Below are 19,272 nucleotides of genomic sequence, written 5' to 3' on the forward strand. Positions count from 1 at the left end.
ATTATATCGATCTTTTGGAATGACCAACTGATGTAAGTCCTATTGAGAACATATGGGGATTTCTGGTAAGAAAGGATTACGAGGATTATCGTAGAAGTAATACAATTACTAAGCTTTTTTTTTATAGAATTGTTAGAGTTATCATAGAGCTTTAAAATAACATCATTCGTCTTTGGAATGGGAACACATTTTTTCAGTATTTCGCAGAAATACAATATCGTTATAGCAATGAAACAAAGTGTATGTATCTGTATGTAGTTACACATTCTTCTTTTAATGCATACGGAGCTTAATCTATTTATTGTAGTTAACTTATAAATCTTAAATAACTGATTAAATCTTAACTATTACTCTTTTCTACATAATCGATTTATGCCCTCCTTGCTGCCCGTCGTTCATAATAACGTTGAACGGCCGCTTCATAAACTTCCCCAACAGTACGTTTCTTCCATATCGCACTCTTATCTATTTTAACCTTGGGTTTTACATCGACCAAATCACTTTCGCTTGATACTATTGGGGCAAGTTTCTCAGTTTTTGAATCGTTCTCTTCGATCTTTTCGTCAGGTTTTTCTTTCTTTATTGCATCCAAATTTATAGCAGTTGTGGTTGCACTATTGTTCGCCATTAATCCTTTGGTCTTATCAACCATTTTATCTCCTACAGCTTCTTTAGAGGTCTCTTCATCATCAGATGATGAATCAATACTAAAGTCCGAATCTGCATCTATATTATTTGATAAATGCACCTTTTTACTCTCGTTTTCTGCATTTTCTCCGTCATCCTCTTCCATCTCATCGGAAGCACGGCGCTTACGGTAGGTTCGTTGTTGTGGTACTTTGCCAGACTTTATTGGTTTATATGCTATATCATCTTCATCTCCTGCAGATGTAACAACGAGTAGATCCGGTTTCTTAACCTCTTTTGTTGAACCTGTTTTCTGTTCAAATAAATGCCGATAAAATCCATCTAAATCTTTCTGCTTTGTCACATCCCCTATTGCTTCTAGGTACTCATCGCGTTTTTCTTGCTCCTGCAGTTTTCTCATCTCTTCCAACTTCTTTCGATAAGTAGAGGTTACAAAACTTTCTTTGTCTTTGAATTCCTCACCCTCCTGTTCACGTTCTTTTTGGACTTGCCTCTCCACCCTCAGTTCGTTTTCCAACTTACGACGTTCAGCAAACTCCATTAAGCGACCAATATATTTGGGCTTCTTCGGTTCTTTGCTTTTAACTTCTTGTTCCTGTTCTCTCTTATTTTCCATTTCGTCATAAAGTTCATCATATTGGAAAACCGTGGGATCTTCCTTTAATGCCTTCTCTTGCATTGTACGTGCAATTCTCCGCTCCATCAAACTAGGTCCCTGTACTATACTTGTGCGCGGTTTAAATTGTGGTCTACTTTCGTCGTCCGAGGAGCTTTCATCAAATATAGATGGCTTAGATATTGGCCGAGCAGCTGTTGACGACTCATCTTGTTTCTTCTGTTGTCCAGGAATGATGAGACCATATCTACAAATATTAAAAAAAATTAAATGCACAATAATACTTGATTTTACTTCCACTTACTGTTTTGACATTTTGCAAAATAAAACTCACCTAGAGATGGTAAAGGGAAGACATTATCGATATTTACATATGTTGTAAATATCTAATGTATTGTTATCGAATTGTAATTTATAGGCGAATGCATAAAAAATCTATTACTGACATGTAAAAAAAGTTCGATACAACTGGAGTTTGGTAAGCTTTCAATCTTTCTATGATACCCGTCGGGCCAATTGTACAGCTGAACTTCCCTAATTCGAAACACCATAATTCACCAAAAAATCGGGTTCTGGATGGAAATTTGTATGAAATTTGATTTCTATTGCCAACTCAAGAGTTCGAGTCATGGAGAACTTCGAGTTATGGAAGTTCAACTGTAATTTCAACGCTGAATCTTATACGAACAAGTTTTATTTTGAACAATATATAGCCTTTTTATTACACTTATTATTATGTATAAACACAACTAAATTGATTTAAATATACTGACGAATTCTAGTGTATTTAATGTCAAATCCTAAAACAAGTTCACAATGTAAAGAAAATTATCTCCTCATCAAAGAAGGCAGCTCCGCTACAGGCTACCACAACCGCAGTTTAAAATGCAGCACATCTAGATATATACATATACTTAATTATGTAATATTTAGAATAGTTTCCAGTATTGTTTCACTTTGTCATCATGTGGTAAATATAAAGACTGTGGTCGTTCAAAAGCTAAAGCATACTGTTTGCTCTTTTTAGCAATCTCCTGATCAAAAATCTAAAAACATAAAGCAATCAAAAACTTTATCATTATGATATGCAAATTCATCCAAAATTTACTTACGTCGTCTTCTTTCAATTCTAATACGGAAGACAAATCCCACTCTGTAGTTGGTAAAGGTTGGGATATAAAACGTGCCGCATTCGCCACTGCTGGGATAGCATGCCTCTGTAAGGATACCACTTCCCATAATGAACTATCTAACGCATTTGACTTTGTTGGATCGCGTTCCTCCATGATGAAGGGGTCGCGCGAAACTAGGAGTTTAAATGAAATATGAACACAGTAAACATTTTTAAACAAATTTGGCTTACCTTCAATTGCTGCCTGAGCGCAAATAAGCCGTTTTAAACCGGCATGACGTAATATCAAATTGCCAATAAAATGTAAAATAATTATAGAATCTTGTGGCGGTGCGATTAGACTTAATCGTGCCAGACGTTTAACAAATGCGGCTACTAAATTTTCAGGCAAATGTGTTGAGCTTAAGAAAATGTCCGCCAGATAAAACAGACGTGCCTTAAATTTGGTATGGAAAATTTCTGGTTCAAACATAGAATACAGCTTTTCATAAATATTTGGATACGTAATATTATGCTTCTGTATCAGAGTGAAAATGCCTTGCAGTGCAAGTAAGCTAACGGGACCGCCTAAAATATAAAGGTGATGATATTTTTTACTATCAGAAAATAAAATATTTTTACCGCAATCAAGTGAGTCCATTAGAAAATCTGTTAATAATATAGGTTTTTCCAAGTGTGGCAAAACTCGCTCCAACAATATTATGAGCATTTGTCTATGTACAGGCTCCTGTATACCGTCGGTCCATTGCATTAGGCACATCCATACTTTGTTAATACATTTTTTCACTGGCGCGTAGTCAAAACATTCGGGTTGTGAAGATTCTCCGCTGGATTGCGTTATGCACAACAGTTTTTGTTGGTCGTGCAGGTCTTTGGTCACAGGCAAAACATTTATAAGTTCCAAATAATTACATGCAAAAACGTCATTAGCAAAGGCAGCCCGTGTAGCTAGTTGCTGCATTAATTTCCAACTGTAGAACACCACATCCAAATATTCGGAATACTCTTTGAAACGCTGAAGCAGAGTGCTTTGTGATTTCGTTCCTGATACTAGCTTCTGTAAAATACTACGTAGACGTTGCTTCGGAAATTTACAAGGTTCATCGCACTTATCTAAGGGATGTTTGCCTTCTGCTGCCAATAACTTCATGCTTGATACCAAGGCTTGTGCCGCTTCTGCGGGTTTTTCACTTTCAAAAGAGCTAAGTATTAAACTCATTGCTTCCTCGTAACGTTGTCGCAGCCATTCGCGGTATTTGGTATCTGCACTTTCATCTGTAGGCACAAAATAAGAATTAAATGTTTTTGTAAAATATATACAAACATATACATATATGTGATTAATGTATATACGAAATTACCTTTCGGTTTCAGAGGCACACCCGCTATACACATTTCTCGGCGCTTTAAAACTTCCACGAACACAACCTCCAAGGTTAACACAGCAGCAGTAATAGATTGCTTTTCTTTTACGCAATGCTGGACAATAATGCATTTTAATTAATACGAAAAATTCCAAAATATATTTATGTTTTTCAACTATGGCGAAGGGTACATGAAAATATATATACCTGAAAGTGTGCAATGATATCCAAAAGATTGTTAGCATTGCGTCGTGAATTAAGGAAATCGTTAGCCTTTGCACGCAACTCCTTCGATATTTGGCTACGTATAGCTCCGGGATTAGCAAGTGATGCGGCTGAACCTGCAGCCGTAGCCATTTTACGCAAGTAAGTGTCAACAAATAAAGTAGTTTTAAGTTTGTGTAATAAAACGTTTCTCAGTTTGCGAATTTAATTAAATAGTAATTTGTTTTTTAATGTAATAATCTGCAAAACAAAATCGTGTTTGATTAGTAAAAGTGAGAAAAAAGTAAAAATCAGAGATAAAGTAATAATCATGGACAATGTGTAGTACGACAACAATTTCATAAAAATGTGTTGCCAATGTTCTTAGATTTGGTTTTACTTCTTAAAAATACAACGTCTTTTCGAAGCTTGTAATTCTTTGAACACTTAATTATGAACATTTAAATTAAAGGTACATTTTTTTATTATTTATCTTGATCTAATTACAGATTTTAAATAATAGTTCAGTTTTAATATGTCTTTTATTAACTGGCAACTACAAAATGTGATCAACACGTTTTACCGTGTACTGAGTGAAGAAAACAACAATCACAATACAAAGGTAAACAAACAAGGAGTACTACTGGAAGAATAATGGACATAGTTACAGATTTCAAGCCAGTTCCAACGCGAGCCGCTTTAGCGCTGCAACGAAAAAAACAGCCCAGTAATTTTGAGGCTATGGTATTTGAAGATCCTGATAAATCAAATGAAGATGTAAAGGAACACAACAGAAAGTTAGAGAAAGATGACTCCAAAATAAATAACTCTAAAGATGAAACAGAAGAGTTCGACATTAAGAAAGCACGAAATGAAGTTCTTCGTTTTGCCATGAATAATCAACGCATACCCAAAAACAAGAAGAAAATGGAAATGTTCCAGCTCATGAAGATGGGAGGAAAGGCACCCAAGAAACCATATAAAAATTACAAGGACTTATTGGATGAACGCAAACGTTTGAAAGATATACGTGAGCAAAGAAAGAAATTCCATCAGTTAGGCAAAAACCAGACCGGCGCGGCGTCTGTTAAGTGTCGCAGTAAAACCAAGTTGGAGAAACAACAAAAGAAACGTGCACCTGTAACAGCAATAGACCAAAATTATGGAGTTGTGAAACCAAAACTGAAGAAAAGAAAATAAAATTTACTACATTAATGTGTATATGTATAATTTTATCTAAGATAATACATATGTAAATCATAATAAAATCAAATAATATATATATATTAAAATTAATTTCATCGATTTTAAATATCCGATAAACAATCGAATATTATTTGCATCACTGTGTTCATTCTGTCATTTATCAGCTGTGATTACGTGATTCGCAGGGGCAAAGTGAGATTGTTTTCTGGTTCGCAAAAATTAATAGTAAATATTAAATATGTTCCACCGAACGCGTTCATTGAGTACTATTGTACGTCGAGGCTACAACCAAGCAGCACAGGATATGGCTGGAGTAAAACCTCCAAAAGGACCAGGTGGTAGTGATGGTGTTAATACCAATGTGCCAGGACTAAGCAGCAACATCGTCAAACCAGCTTCCGGTCCACTCGGTCCCGGTGCTTCTCCGACTGGTGAATATAAAGTCCCGGAATACTATTCCTTCAACCGCTTCAGTTACGCCGAAGCAGAGGTGGAAATAGCCAAATATCGCTTACCACAACCTTCCGCACATCGAAAGTAATCAGCAAAATAAATTTGAATAGAACAGTGTGAGAAAAATAACTAATATTAATAATCAAAATAAATAATACCACAATTATAGCAAGTTATTATATTTATTTCCCAGATTAGTACAAACTACTTTTATATTAATTACAATTAAACAATCATTTCTAATTCGCGAGCATAAAAAATAGCTTGCTCTGCCAACTCAACTGATGGTAATACTTCTTTGGGCTTGGCAGTTTTTTCCACAAAATTGTAAATTCCATCAGGTCCCAAATTCCAATTCCGTTTTTGGCCAAAAGTTTTGACCTCCTCAAGAGAATTGAGATTCAACCGTTTCGCTGCTTCTTTAGCAGATATCTTTTCATAAGATTTTTCTATACAAGCCCCGATTTCATCACGTACGGTGTTAAGTAGAATATCCATGAAGTGGTTATATATTTCCGAAGGCGCTGAACTCTATAAACAGTGAAAAATATGGATTGCATTTAAAAAGTTATTACTTACCCTAATACAAAAAAAGTATTTATTTTTATGGTTGACTACCTTTGCTTGGAAAATTTTATTATAGCGTCCTTCCATTATGTACTGTTCCAATGCCAATATAGGACGAATATATTTGTTATTTTGGATAGTGTCGGCCGATAACAACTCCAATTCTGTGTGAAATTCGGAAACTCGATTTACAGACAGCAAATAAAGCAGATTTATTCCCAATAATTTGTACATATTTTCGGACTCTCCAATTTTTTGCCTAAAAATGTACAGTATATTAGAATTTTTTTAATAAACCCTTAAGCACATACGATTTATACATACTTGTAGTCATAATAATAGCATTTTAGTTGGGACATGTATCTTTCATATGCCGGTATGTCCTTATTTGCGACGCTGTATTCCACGGCAATTTCGAGAACATCACGAGCTAAGACCATTTCATTTTTGCTTGTTTTCGTATCGCCAGTGGGCAGGAAAGCCAATTTGGTTAGTTCGACCTTACATTATCCATAAAAACAAAGTAGGTGAATTTGCAAAATGTAACAGGCATTGTGAGGTTATATGAGATATAAAATACCTTTAAAACATCCAACAATTGTCCACATTTCTTTAGATTTTGAGGTTTTTTGGACCATTCGGTTTTTAACTCTTTATACAAAGTCTCAATTCCACTCAAATTTGCCATTTTTTAAGTTTTCTTTCGGATGTGAGAATGATAACTTTATAGAATGATACGCTAAAATTCAGCCAATTGTTTTTCTATCCCTCTTTTTGTGTTGTCATTTATGACAGTGTAGAGTTTTCATCCCATCCTTTGAGTTGACATACGTAGCCTCCAAAATCTATTACAACAAATCAATTGGATTTACAATGGGCTTAGTACTCTCGTATGGACCTATTCGTCATGATTCTGTTTAACAAAAGGCTGTTGGATTTATTTAGAATTAGTTTTGCCCTTTCTATTAAACAATATACAACCAATATATCAGTTTAGAATTTGCATTGTTAAAATTAGATGGCCGCCATTTTCTACAAATGCAACTCTCCAACTATTATTCAGCGAAAACGGTTGATCTCTTTTGCTCTTACGTAACGCGGGCAAGTAAATGTCAAAAAGGCGCCATTTTTACAGTTCAATGTTATCTCGTTATGTCCCTTTCACGCACGCCAAGTTCGTAAAGTGAAATTAGTGTTGTGAAAATATCGTTGTGACTGCGTTTCTTTACATCGAAATGTCATATAGCGTTGTTGGTTAACTAATACTACCAATTTAAGAAGAAATATATAATATTTGGAGTTGTGCCCTTACGTTTCTGTAAAAATAAACTACAAATTAATTAGATATATAGTTGAGTGAAAAATCGCAGAAACTTACGTTACCACTTGGACGCGGTAGCGTATCGTGTTCGTTCATTTAGAGTGTGCAGTAAAAGTCAACATTTTCTCCTATTGGAACTTTGTGTTCTCAGTAATTAATAATTTGGTCTTCGCTTTATATTAATGAACAGTTACCATAATTGTTTTTTTGCATTTGATATATATATCTGGACAATTGGCAGCTAAGAATAAAAGTAAGCATGTAATAAATGCAAATATTTGATGAGATGTGCTACTAGATGTTCTTTCAAACACGCCACGAAGTACAGTAGGGCGAATTGCAAAATATAAACTGGCATTTTTATGATGGCCAGAAGTATTTCAAAGCGAAAACAAAGTTAGACTTGGAAAGAATTTATTTAAGTTCCCAAAAATGTTTTGGGTATAGCTTTATATTAGTTTTTGTGCGATTCGCGCCAATATTTGACAATCGGGGGAAAGGTTTAAAGAGTTGCCACACGGCCCTATCGCCCTATCATTAGGGGATGAATTGCAAAGACTATGTTAAAAATAACTTATTTTTGTATTTTTTTTCTAAATAAACAGTAGACATATAGTAGCATATCTATATCATTCATAGAAAAGTAATAATTTGTTAATCAATCAAAATATATTCCATTGTTTGATCATCAGAAAACTACATGTGAAATAAGGATGCGCGTTGATAAAAAAGCTCACGTCGTAGAGGCGAAGAAAACGCGTTCTTGTGTCGTTCGGTTGGAAAAAGTTTCATCACCTCCATTAAAATTAACTAGAAGTAGTGGTGTAATCCCTCGTGGAAACGCTCAACAACACTCTGACGAAAAAAAATTCAAGGGACCACTTAAGAAGCGACCTATTGCAGAAGAAAAAACCACATCAAATTCGCCAAGTGTTTCTACTCCAAGTTTAACACAAAATTTAGGCAAAGCCAAAGAAATGAAAGACAAATTTAAAACTCCTTTGAAAGGTCATAAGACCACAACACCAAAACCCGTTGTTCCCGAACTTCCTCCACCTACAATAGCAGCGGGCCGTTCAAGGAGAGCAATAAAACCAAATCCGAAATATGCAAGTGAGGATATGGTTACACCAAAGATCATCAGAAATGTGTCAGCGCTTGCAGGAACATCAGTAAAAAGGCCAACAATTGTTCCAGAGAAACAACGGAAAAAATCCACAAGTAGTTCGGATGATTTTTTCAATAAAGATTCCAGCGACGAATTGGGTGCCAACGATTTCGATGATGAGGAAGTAGATAAGCTGTACAAAGAAATAGAAAAAGAAAGTGATTCCGATTTCTCAGACGAACCTAAAGTTGTCGAAACACCTGTAAAAAAGCGGGGGCGACCTCGAAAAAATATACAACCAACCCCTACAAGTACTCCTGCAACTCCTCGGCCTACGTCTGCATCTGTATTTAAACCACATTCATCACAACTTCAATTATTACGAAAGACATATGCAGCAAGTGTAAATAGGTCAATTGAAACTTCGATTGGGATTAAGCGTAAGCACAATGAATCTATGACTGCAGGTAGTAGCAGTGATAATGATAATGAATCTACTGGTATTGCTCGAAAGCGTATATTGTTAACAAAATCGTTAATGGTTCGAGAGAGTAAAACTCCGAGTTCCAATGACCTAAGTATGATAGTAAGGAAGGGTAATCAAACACTCAATGGAAACAAAATTGTGAAAATAAAAAGTGATGCATTGGAAAATGAACAAGTCAAACGCAATTCTACAATTATAGAAAAACGTACACTTATTGATGGTGATAATGTACCAATTAAATTGCAGCAAAGTAAATATCTACAAAATATGCGTAATGTCAATAATAGTACTGCTTTAACACCATCAACAACACGTACTTTAATAACATCAAATAGCAAGACACAAAATGCAAGAATAATGGCAGTGGAAAAGCGTCGCAGTGCTTCACCTGCTCCTCCAAAAATTACAAAATCCCCTAAGGAAGAGAAAACTGAAGAAAGTGGTGAAAACAAACTGACGGATTCACCTCCTTCGAATAATGATGATTTTGAAACTATGCCAACTTTTACCATTGTCAACATCAATGACATAATTAACAAAAAAGGTGATGTGCTAATATCAAAGGCTGGTAAACCACAAAAACCTGAAGAAAGTGTAAATCCAGAGAAAGAGACACCGGAACCAGTTAAAGTAAATGAATATAAACTTGGTCCTGGACGCCGTAAAGGTTTGCTTGCCGAAAAAACCAGCGATCCCAATCGTTCGAAAAGTCCATTGACCACAACAAAAAAACCCACGCAGAAAATTCTCAATCATACATTACTTAAAAGAACATCGTCGGCAAATACTTCCGGTCTACGCAATAAAGCTACATCAGATAGACCAGCTCCACGTATACTCAATTCTATGGTAGCGAAGAAAACTCAACCGGTTAAGCCGATGATAGCAAATTTCGAGGATTCGGCAGACGACGAAATTTATCCGCTTTCTCTAGATGGCGACGAGGAAGATGATGATGATGATGATGATGATGAGGAGGAAGATGCAAATGAGACTGCGGACCCAGATGAGGATTTCGATGATCCAGATGAATCATTTGAGGTTGGTAAAAATAAACTTCCTGCCAGCACACCGTACCAACAAAAGAAAACTGCGTCGTCGTTGAAGGAAAACTCACAAACAGCCCTGAATCGACAACCGGCTAAAAATATTGTGCAACGTAAAATCTCACCGGAAAAAGTTGTGATCTCTCGTCAAGGTGATAAAATAATTAAGAAAATTACTTGTTTTGAAACATGGTATGTCATCATACCCGAAGAAGTGACGCCGAAAGTCGCGAGAAATATACTGGAAATACCTCTTATTAAGCTAGCCAACGTGGCTGCTCGGATTAACTTACCATCAGAGGATTGGAAGAGTAAAGTGACGTTACACGAATTGTCACCATCAATGGTAGCGAAAACAAACATGATCACATATACTGGCGATCTAAAAGAGTACAATATCTCGGAAAGCGATCGTGGCCGATACCAGCCTTCGTGCGTAATGTTTCGACGCTCAGTTAATGATCGTACGAAATCGCGACTTCCTTACGATAGAGCTGTCATATTCAAAAACAAAACATTCTTTACAAATATCGAGGGCAAAAATGTCAAAATGGTTGGAGCACCCAGCACAATCAATACACACAAAGATGTCGAAATATTGCTTCAGATTGTGGACACGTTAACACTGCAAAGCTCGCTCGTTGAGCCGACAAATACAATGCAATAGGCAATGTTGCCAAACATTTATGGCACAAACAAAAAATCATTGCAACTATTTTTATGTACGCCCAGGACCACATTATAACTACTTTAGTTCGATATAAATATTTTTTTAAATTTAAGTTATAAACCAAAATAGCTTAAATTGCAAATCTCGATAAGAATTTTCAAATTGATTAATCGAAAAACTGTAATTGAATTACTTAGGCATGTAATATTAAACAATCACTTGAGTGCACAGTTTTTATTTATATCGTTGCAAAATCATTGTACATTGTAATACCTTCTTAAGCGGATATCAGAATAACATTTAATTGCATACAACGGTTAAACTCCTAATATAGGGAACAAATTCAAATAATTTGCAACGGTATATATTATATAGTATATGAATTTGTGTATGTACAAACTATAACTTGCATAGGATTATAGTAAAGTCTGGATCCATATTTATAAAAACTTATTAAAAAGTTCGTTGAACTTTTTAATTACAAAACACTAGTGCGTAGGTGTTGAAAATCAAATACTTCACAATGAACTTGACTTATTTCATTTAAAAAGAATTTTTTTGCCAAGAAGAAAGAAGTTAAAATATAACGATGTATACATAGATATATGTAGCTATTACATATATTACATAGTACATTTGTAAAGTCTTTCAGTAGTAGTAAAAAAAGAAAAAAAAAGAAAACATCTCACATTTGTTAACATAATTATGATTATTTTTAGTCACGTAACGATTAAGTATTTTATTATAGCCATTAGTAGCCAACTTAAATCTAATTTATAAATTTCTACACGGAAAAAATCAAGCGGTTGGTATAATAAACCAATTTTTTATGTTTATATAAAAGTTTTACTTTGATGCCTATAAATCGCTTGGTAGAGAGAAGAAGAGGGAGGTGAAGTATGAAGTGTTTGTTTTTTTAACTACTGCTGAACTTGTTTTAATTCATTAACAACGCGAATTTTTCGAAAAGGCCATACCTATTGCACAATATGTATTTGTTTAAATTGGAAATATCAATTTGTAAAAATTTTAGATATATGGTACATGTATCAAAATCGGTATATCTGAAGTGGTTCGCGACCCCTTAAAGGACCAGTTTTGTTTTTCTTTCATCTATTAAATACCCATAATATGTAATCGCTTTACTTTGCTAATAAAGAATATCTGAGTAAAAACACTGTTTTTCTTTTTCATTTACGAAGTGGCAACGCTTTGTATTGTTTTCGTCGGGGTGGCAACGCCGAAGGAGTGCGTTCGGCGACAGAGTGGTATATATATTTGGGTTTGAATCAAATATCGGTTCACTATATACCTGTAGGTATCCCGGCCTGTAGGTGATATAAAACATTCTATTACAGGGACTTGAACTTCCTATGAGAGCTTATTTGGTTGTCCTACAAGACTAGTGTCTCATACATCTCATGGTAATTTTGAAATTTCCAAAAGTTTATTAGCACAATACCCATATGGTATAAAATATTACAAAAAAAATAGATTTCCCCAGAATTGCGTACATGTCTTAGTTATTATTTAATTTCAATTTGTTTTTTTGCTAAAAAAATATATTCAAAATAGAAATTATAATTTGATTAACACTGTGTGTGTTGCCTAACACTCTTTATAATTACTATTTTTTATTAGATTTATTTTATTAATAGTATTTAAAAAATACTTATTGGATAAATATGACTTTAAAAATTATATAAAAATAAATTTTTAATGAAGTATATTTAAATGCATATATATATATTGTTAGACCTAAGAAGGGCTTAGCCACTATTTAACGTTTACCAATACTGTTTTTTGAAATAAGGATTAGTATTTGCAAATTTTAATTATGAAAGGATAACTTACAAAATAGCACGAATTAGTCCGAATTTTATAATACCATATATTTTTATATATTTTTTCTATTAAAATGCCAATGGGCGTGGTCTTATTGAATTAATTCAACTTATTGCATTGCGGTTTTTAGATTAGCAGAACTTTCAAGTAGATTGTGCTGGATAATTTTACAGTAATATCATATCATTGCGATTTGCTCTTATTCATCCACTTTCTTTTGCTTTATATTTTACCATTCCGCATTATTTTTTGCTCACATTTTGTGAAATTAAAAAGGTTTTACCAAGGTCCTGCATCGGATACTCACGTCAACGGTATGTGAGATACCTTCTATTACTTTCTGTAGAACGATCTCTACAATTTTATTGATTGTATCGGGTGATTTTTTTGAGGTTAGGATTTTCATGCATTAGAGTCTTATCACACGAAGCAACTTTTGTTGCGGCAACTCTTGGTTTATTGGCGAGGGGGCGACGAGGAGAGGGGAATCGCGCCGAGTTTCCAGTGTTCAGCAACTCGCTTTGTGTTCTTATTCGTAGCAGTTCGCTGCGACGTTTTTCGGCATTCGTGTTCTTTCTTTCATAGTACATAGTTGCATTTGCGTATATTTTTTTGAAATTAATATTTTGAATATATTTAAAAAATTTAATTTCATCTTTTGGTAAGTAATTTGCAAATATGTATACAAATATACATAATATAATATAAATATTTTAGAAAATGGAGTATGACGAAAAAATCGAATTAATTAAAGATATTGTGAAATGTATGGAGGAAGCCATACAAATTGATTTAGACGATAGTAAAAAGGGTGATATATGTTTGTTTTAATAAATAAAATGTATTTCTTAATTGACAGAGCTGATTAATATATGTGATAGAGTGCCTCAAATACCTATAAGGAAAAAGAAGCGACAATGGGTTAAAGTAAAGAGTAGACAATGGGTTAAAGTAAAGTGAAAGAGAATGAGAAAAAAACTCGAGCAGAGTTGCGCAACACAAGTTGCTCGTGTGAAGGTAATGGGCGACAGCAAAAGAGAATCGCCCGAGAATTAGCAACTAAAGTTGCTTCATGTAATCGCAAACTTAGTATTTGACAGATCACGTGGGATTTCAGACATGGTGTCAAAGAGAAAGATGCTCAGTATGCTTTGACATTTCATCATGAATAGACTTACTAACGAGCAACGCTTGCAAATCATTGAATTTTATTACCAAAATCAGTGTTCGGTTCGAAATGTGTTTCGCGCTTTACGTCCGATTTATGGTCTACATAATCGACCAAGTGAGCAAACAATTAATGCGATTGTGACCAAGTTTCGCACTCAGTTTACTTTATTGGACATTAAACCAACCACACGAATGCGTACAGTGCGTAAAGAAGATCTTGGTGTAAAACCGTATAAAATACAGCTCGTGCAAGAACTGAAGCCGAACGATCTGCCACAACGTCGAATTTTCAGTGAATGGGCCCTAGAAAAGTTGGCAGAAAATCCGCTTTTTTATCGACAAATTTTGTTCAGCGGTGAGGCTCATTTCTGGTTGAATGGCTACGTAAATAAGCAAAATTGCCGCATTTGGGGTGAAGAGCAACCAGAAGCCGTTCAAGAACTGCCCATGCATCCCGAAAAATGCACTGTTTGGTGTGGTTTGTACGCTGGTGGAATCATTGGACCGTATTTTTTCAAAGATGCTGTTGGACGCAACGTTACGGTGAATGGCGATCGCTATCGTTCGATGCTAACAAACTTTTTGTTGCCAAAAATGGAAGAACTGAACTTGGTTGACATGTGGTTTCAACAAGATGGCGCTACATGCCACACAGCTCGCGATTCTATGGCCATTTTGAGGGAAAACTTCGGAGAACAATTCATCTCAAGAAATGGACCCGTAAGTTGGCCACCAAGATCATGCGATTTAACGCCTTTATACTATTTTTTGTGGGGCTACGTCAAGTCTAAAGTCTACAGAAATAAGCCAGCAACTATTCCAGCTTTGGAAGACAACATTTCCGAAGAAATTCGGGCTATTCCGGCCGAAATGCTCGAAAAAGTTGCCCAAAATTGGACTTTCCGAATGGACCACCTAAGACGCAGCCGCGGTCAACATTTAAATGAAATTATCTTCAAAAAGTAAATGTCATGAACCAATCTAACGTTTCAAATAAAGAACCGATGAGATTTTGCAAATTTTATGCGTTTTTTTTTTTTAAAAAGTTATCAAGCTCTTAAAAAATCACCCGATACTTCTGCCATAATGTTTATATAGATGAAAGCATAAATCAATATATCGCTCATTTGCTGCAAGACCGGCATAAATCAAAAAACGTGATTTTTGAGTTAATGATGCAGAATTGTTCGTTATATCATACTTCATGTTGAGTGAATAATTCATATGAATACCTCTTATATGCTCCGCTTGAGAAGAGAATATGATTCCTGTTTTCCGTGTAAGGTTGGAGTCAGTTGAAAACTTTTAACGCGTTTTCTGGCAAATCGATTTTTTTGATTTATGCCGGTCTTGCAGCAAATGAGCGATATATATAAAACATTACAATAAAAACAAATAAATACAATAGACAAATAAAAATATTACTAACTTTTTTCGGTGCTTTTTATATTTGTTTTATAGAAAATCATGTGAAAAAGATTGGTTAAAATTTTAATAATAAATAATAATTTTATTATTTTACATAAATATCTTGGGTAATTTTTTTGGTAAATACTACAAAATTAAAGAATTTTTTTAATAATGTATATAAACATTTTTTATAAAAAAATTTGCATTAAAAATTAAATTTTAATTTTTTTATCTCAATGTTGGGATTTAAAATTAGAATTTTATCTTTTTATCCCGATGTTAGGGTTAGATTTTTAATTTTTAAATCAAGATGTTTAGGATTAAAAATTTGAAACATCTTGTTTTTAATTAAGATTTATATATATTTATTAAGTACGCAAATGTGAAAGAATGTTAATTATTAAACAATTTCTTTTTTTAATTCTTATTTTTTATATTTCTCAATACAATAGTTGGAATTTTATTTTTTTTTATTTTTTAATCCGGGATGTGGGATTACATTTTTTTATCCCGTACTTGAGATTACGAAATAAAGATTTAGTTCAAATGTTAATTAATATTTTTTTGCTTTATTGCAAACCTGTGTATATATCAGCTTTTATAACTGAAGGTAAATATTTGAAAACGCTTATGTATATAAATAATTATAATTTTATAAAAATTATTACGTGACTTTTTACTATTTGTAAAAAAATGCTATATCAGAAGATTTATATATTTATTTCCTGTTGGTAAATCTAATATAAATTTATTTTTCTTTAACTATTATAAAATGAGTATATAATAATTATTATTAATTTTCTATAATTTGAGGTAAAAAGAATAGTTTTATATTGCTGAATCCAATACCAAGTAATTTTGTTTAGCGTATGAACATTTATTACTTTTTTTTTTAATAAAAATAAACAATATCGAATTGTCATGTAGACTTGTATAAATACTTACATATGCACTTGCGATATTAAACAAAATAGATTGAAGAATTTTAATTTTCCTCATAGGAGCATTGTGTTATTACAAAACTTTGTTTAAAATAGCTGTGCTTAAGGCCCTCCAATGTCTACAAAGATTGTTTAACTATGATAGTTTTGTTGCGCTATCAACATTAAAATACTCTCCAAAACAAAAACAATTGATTTTGCATATACATATGTAGGTTAAAGCATTCAAACTTTTTATACACACATTAATATAATATAAATATTTGTGATAATACTATTTCATTTTGTAAATATTGATCAAATGTGTGTTAGATTAATTAATGTACATAGTATGCATACATATTTAAAAATATGCATTTACAAAATGTGCTTATCTCATTTGTGATCTTTTATTGCAACACTATTAGTAAGGTCATAGGCGTCAGAATATTAAAGGATGGTGTTTAAGCTTGTATGTTGGTAGCTAACATGAATTTATAAATAATTTGTTTTATTTATCTTAGAAGTAATTACAAATTGAAAATATCTTTATCTTATAAGTACATACATGTATGTATATGTATGAGTGCCAATTTAGGTGTTCAATTAATAGGTGCAGGTAGTTAATATGGTTGCATTAAGTGTTGAATTTTGTTATCAGTTCGTATATGTACATATATAATTGCGATAATGTGAAAACCATCCGTTTTCAAATAAATAAATGAGAACCGACGAGATAATCGCATTAAAAATAGTCACTTTGAATTTGTAGCTGTCAGACTGTAAAAATCTGAGGAGAAAATACTGACAAATAATATATGTTTACATACATATTTACACAATTAAAAACAGAAGTTTGAAAAAGAGAAAAAAATCCAAAATTTAATAAAAATATTATTTGGCCACAAACTTATAAGAGTATTAAAAAATGGACGTTGTGGTGTTTGGTTCAGCAATTGTTGATTTTGTCGCGTAAATACATAATATATAAACATATTAGTGACAATACCAATTTCTGCCAAATTTGTTCACAGATACGCCAACCGACTACCAAAAGCTGGTGAGACACTACATGGCCACAAGTTCATGACAGGATTTGGTGGTAAAGGTGCAAATCAATGTGTTGCGGCGGCTCGACTTGGTGCAAGTACAGCAATGGTAGCAAAAGTGCGAAACAACTAAAGTACATGTACCAAATAGATTAAATAATCAAATTTTTTTTTATAGTTGGGTGATGATACGTGGGGCGACAATTACTTAGAACAACTGCGGTCAGAGAATGTGAATGTTGATTTTATCCAGCAATGCAAAAACGAGGTTAGTTATTGAAATGTAGCTTATCTTAAAAATGTACTATTTTATTTTAATATAACAGACGACAGGTATTGCGCAAATATGTGTCTCGGATAGTGGAGAAAATCATATAGTTATCGTTGTTGGAGCTAACAATTTATTGAGTGGAGATGATGTCAAACAAGCAAAAGTCTTGTTCGATAAGGCCAAAGTAAGATAATATACAATGATTATGAATTTTTAATTTTAAAAAAATATTTGTGTATTCCTTTTTGTATTAAAGGTACTAATATGTCAGTTTGAGACACCACTTGATGCGACGTTAGAAGCTTTGCGAGCTTTTAACGGCATATCCATACTTAATACAGCGCCTGCAGTGGAAGATACACCAGTTGATTTAATAAAATCCGCTACCATATTATGCCTAAATGAAACGGAGGCAGCTATAACAACGGGCTCTGAACAGATATCAACTCTAACGTAATTAAGCACATTTATTTCAAGAGTAGTGTGCTATTTAAAACAGTATTATTATTTTTATTGTTATGGTTCTAGGCAAGCCAAAGTTGCAATGGAACATCTGCTAGAAATGGGCGCTAATAATGTAATTATCACATTAGGCGCAATGGGTGCAGTTTATGCTAGACGTGAAGAGCCAGAAACGTTTATACATGTACCGGCAGTTAAAGTGAATGACGTTGTCGATACAACTGGAGCTGGCGATGCTTTTATCGGTGCATTAGCGTACTATATGGCGCATTATCCAGAATTTCCATGGCACCAACATATAGGCGCAGCTAACCAAGTCGCTGCGTACTCTGTAAGACACCCGGGTACACAAGCGAGTTTTCCGAAACTGGAGCAAGTGACTAAACTGACTGAATTTGCGTGGTACGAGATATAAACAGTTGTACAAACACAGCATGTTAACACACGTTTTCTTATTTTATTTACAAAAATTTATTAAATAAAGTCTGCTTTTACTCGGCAATTTTACATATTTTTTTGTTTTGCATCTGTGTTAGACGTGCAACATTTATGTAGTAATGAACATTAATCGATTCACAAATATGCCTGCGGTAGTATCATTTCTTTCCCGATTTCTTGATTCCACCTCCCACCAATGGACCCTTTTGTGACGCACGCTGTTTCGCTTGCTCGAGCGCTTTCTGTGCTTCCTTTTGTTTTTGCTTGAAGGCAATTTCATCGTCATCCATCTCCTTGCTTTCTTTTTTCGGTGCCTTCAATGGTTTCTTTTTACCACCTTCGCGACCAGACATTTTGTTGCAATTTTACTAAAAATTTGTATAAATGTGAATGTTAGATTTTCAGTATATTAGCCACACGTTTACAAGAATTGTATGCCCAAAAATGTATCTAAATTTACCTAACTCGTGCAGTCACGTTAACGAAACAATACAATTTGGCCTTTTTCTTGTGACTTTTGACGTTTCATCGGCAAATGTGGATGTGTATTAATATTTCTTATCGACTTTGAATTTTTGCATAATCGAAGTTTAAGAGTATCTCAAGCCAGATTGCGAATGATGGCGATATGTTTCGAGATATACTCTAACCATATAAAGGTTCGATTTTTTGTATAAACACTTCAGTGGCATAGTACATACTTCCATTTGTTCGGCCACACTGCCTGCATGTCATGGAAAATACGTCTGTAAACCTTAAATTCCCTAAAGATAAGCGATATAATATAGAAATAAGGAGTGCCATGAAATATATACGTGAATATGACTTATTAGGTACATAAACACAAAATAACATAAATATCTCGATAAACTAACGAACCAAATT

At 33.8% G+C, this 19,272-nt stretch overlaps 8 protein-coding genes across 9 annotated transcripts; 4 read left to right on the top strand and 4 right to left on the bottom strand.

Moving 5' to 3' along the window:
- Positions 1-243: 243 nt before the first annotated feature.
- On the bottom strand, positions 244-1,604 carry LOC120775752 (nuclear speckle splicing regulatory protein 1). The gene is made up of 2 exons (XM_040106080.1): positions 1,569-1,604; positions 244-1,511 (listed from the first exon to the last, which is right to left on the bottom strand). The coding sequence occupies exons 1-2, from the start codon at positions 1,577-1,579 to the stop codon at positions 371-373; spliced, it is 1,152 nt and encodes a 383-aa protein (XP_039962014.1). The 5' UTR covers positions 1,580-1,604; the 3' UTR covers positions 244-370.
- A 417-nt stretch (positions 1,605-2,021) lies between these two features.
- On the bottom strand, positions 2,022-4,260 carry LOC120775590 (nucleolar complex protein 4 homolog A). The gene is made up of 6 exons (XM_040105826.1): positions 3,968-4,260; positions 3,758-3,875; positions 3,018-3,671; positions 2,628-2,963; positions 2,377-2,570; positions 2,022-2,310 (listed from the first exon to the last, which is right to left on the bottom strand). The coding sequence occupies exons 1-6, from the start codon at positions 4,115-4,117 to the stop codon at positions 2,194-2,196; spliced, it is 1,569 nt and encodes a 522-aa protein (XP_039961760.1). The 5' UTR covers positions 4,118-4,260; the 3' UTR covers positions 2,022-2,193.
- A 280-nt stretch (positions 4,261-4,540) lies between these two features.
- Positions 4,541-5,199, top strand: LOC120774895 (uncharacterized protein C1orf131). The gene has a single exon (XM_040104762.1). The coding sequence runs from the start codon at positions 4,619-4,621 to the stop codon at positions 5,162-5,164; it is 546 nt and encodes a 181-aa protein (XP_039960696.1). The 5' UTR covers positions 4,541-4,618; the 3' UTR covers positions 5,165-5,199.
- A 118-nt stretch (positions 5,200-5,317) lies between these two features.
- On the top strand, positions 5,318-5,789 carry LOC120773761. Its single transcript, XM_040102835.1, has one exon. It carries the CDS (start codon positions 5,409-5,411, stop codon positions 5,709-5,711), a length of 303 nt encoding a protein of 100 aa, XP_039958769.1. The 5' UTR covers positions 5,318-5,408; the 3' UTR covers positions 5,712-5,789.
- On the bottom strand, positions 5,787-6,969 carry LOC120773760 (26S proteasome non-ATPase regulatory subunit 8). The gene is made up of 4 exons (XM_040102834.1): positions 6,771-6,969; positions 6,515-6,690; positions 6,242-6,449; positions 5,787-6,154 (listed from the first exon to the last, which is right to left on the bottom strand). The coding sequence occupies exons 1-4, from the start codon at positions 6,876-6,878 to the stop codon at positions 5,849-5,851; spliced, it is 798 nt and encodes a 265-aa protein (XP_039958768.1). The 5' UTR covers positions 6,879-6,969; the 3' UTR covers positions 5,787-5,848.
- Positions 6,970-7,170: 201 nt separating this feature from the next.
- Positions 7,171-11,999, top strand: LOC120773759 (bromodomain adjacent to zinc finger domain protein 2B). Its single transcript, XM_040102833.1, has 2 exons — positions 7,171-7,764; positions 8,204-11,999. Exon 2 carries the CDS (start codon positions 8,225-8,227, stop codon positions 10,817-10,819), a length of 2,595 nt encoding a protein of 864 aa, XP_039958767.1. The 5' UTR covers positions 7,171-7,764; positions 8,204-8,224; the 3' UTR covers positions 10,820-11,999.
- A 4,477-nt stretch (positions 12,000-16,476) lies between these two features.
- LOC120775462 (ribokinase) lies at positions 16,477-18,456 on the top strand. 2 transcript variants are annotated; one of them, XM_040105649.1, is made up of 6 exons: positions 16,477-16,639; positions 17,202-17,334; positions 17,395-17,484; positions 17,543-17,671; positions 17,744-17,940; positions 18,016-18,456. In XM_040105649.1, exons 2-6 carry the CDS (start codon positions 17,254-17,256, stop codon positions 18,362-18,364), a joined length of 846 nt encoding a protein of 281 aa, XP_039961583.1. In that variant the 5' UTR covers positions 16,477-16,639; positions 17,202-17,253; the 3' UTR covers positions 18,365-18,456. The 2 variants fall into 2 exon arrangements, with proteins under 2 accessions (XP_039961583.1, XP_039961582.1); XM_040105648.1 differs by lacking the exon at positions 16,477-16,639 and adding an exon at positions 16,703-17,139.
- LOC120775463 (translation machinery-associated protein 7 homolog) lies at positions 18,422-18,945 on the bottom strand. The gene is made up of 2 exons (XM_040105650.1): positions 18,848-18,945; positions 18,422-18,755 (listed from the first exon to the last, which is right to left on the bottom strand). The coding sequence occupies exon 2, from the start codon at positions 18,738-18,740 to the stop codon at positions 18,546-18,548; it is 195 nt and encodes a 64-aa protein (XP_039961584.1). The 5' UTR covers positions 18,741-18,755; positions 18,848-18,945; the 3' UTR covers positions 18,422-18,545.
- Positions 18,946-19,272: the final 327 nt, after the last annotated feature.

This window comes from Bactrocera tryoni, chromosome 4 (genome assembly GCF_016617805.1).
Source record: "Bactrocera tryoni isolate S06 chromosome 4, CSIRO_BtryS06_freeze2, whole genome shotgun sequence".
NCBI classification, from domain to species: domain Eukaryota; kingdom Metazoa; phylum Arthropoda; class Insecta; order Diptera; family Tephritidae; genus Bactrocera; species Bactrocera tryoni.

Bases quoted from the DNA above. Each gene is read 5' to 3' on its own strand.
- LOC120775590 (XM_040105826.1), bottom strand. From the start codon at position 4,117: ATGGCTACGGCTGCAGGTTCAGCCGCATCACTTGCTAATCCCGGAGCT. The intron at 3,876-3,967 runs GTATATATATTT...ATTATTGTCCAG, and splicing joins ATATCATTGCACACTTTCAG to CATTGCGTAAAAGAAAAGCA. The intron at 2,311-2,376 runs GTAAGTAAATTT...TTATGTTTTTAG, and splicing joins TAGAATTGAAAGAAGACGAC to ATTTTTGATCAGGAGATTGC.
- LOC120774895 (XM_040104762.1), top strand. From the start codon at position 4,619: ATGGACATAGTTACAGATTTCAAGCCAGTTCCAACGCGAGCCGCTTTA.
- LOC120773761 (XM_040102835.1), top strand. From the start codon at position 5,409: ATGTTCCACCGAACGCGTTCATTGAGTACTATTGTACGTCGAGGCTAC.
- LOC120773760 (XM_040102834.1), bottom strand. From the start codon at position 6,878: ATGGCAAATTTGAGTGGAATTGAGACTTTGTATAAAGAGTTAAAAACC. The intron at 6,691-6,770 runs GTATTTTATATC...GGATAATGTAAG, and splicing joins AATTGTTGGATGTTTTAAAG to GTCGAACTAACCAAATTGGC. The intron at 6,155-6,241 runs GTAGTCAACCAT...CACTGTTTATAG, and splicing joins ATAAAATTTTCCAAGCAAAG to AGTTCAGCGCCTTCGGAAAT.
- LOC120773759 (XM_040102833.1), top strand. From the start codon at position 8,225: ATGCGCGTTGATAAAAAAGCTCACGTCGTAGAGGCGAAGAAAACGCGT.
- LOC120775462 (XM_040105648.1), top strand. From the start codon at position 17,096: ATGGACGTTGTGGTGTTTGGTTCAGCAATTGTTGATTTTGTCGC. The intron at 17,485-17,542 runs GTTAGTTATTGA...TTAATATAACAG, and splicing joins TCCAGCAATGCAAAAACGAG to ACGACAGGTATTGCGCAAAT. The intron at 17,672-17,743 runs GTAAGATAATAT...TTTGTATTAAAG, and splicing joins TCTTGTTCGATAAGGCCAAA to GTACTAATATGTCAGTTTGA.
- LOC120775463 (XM_040105650.1), bottom strand. From the start codon at position 18,740: ATGTCTGGTCGCGAAGGTGGTAAAAAGAAACCATTGAAGGCACCGAAA.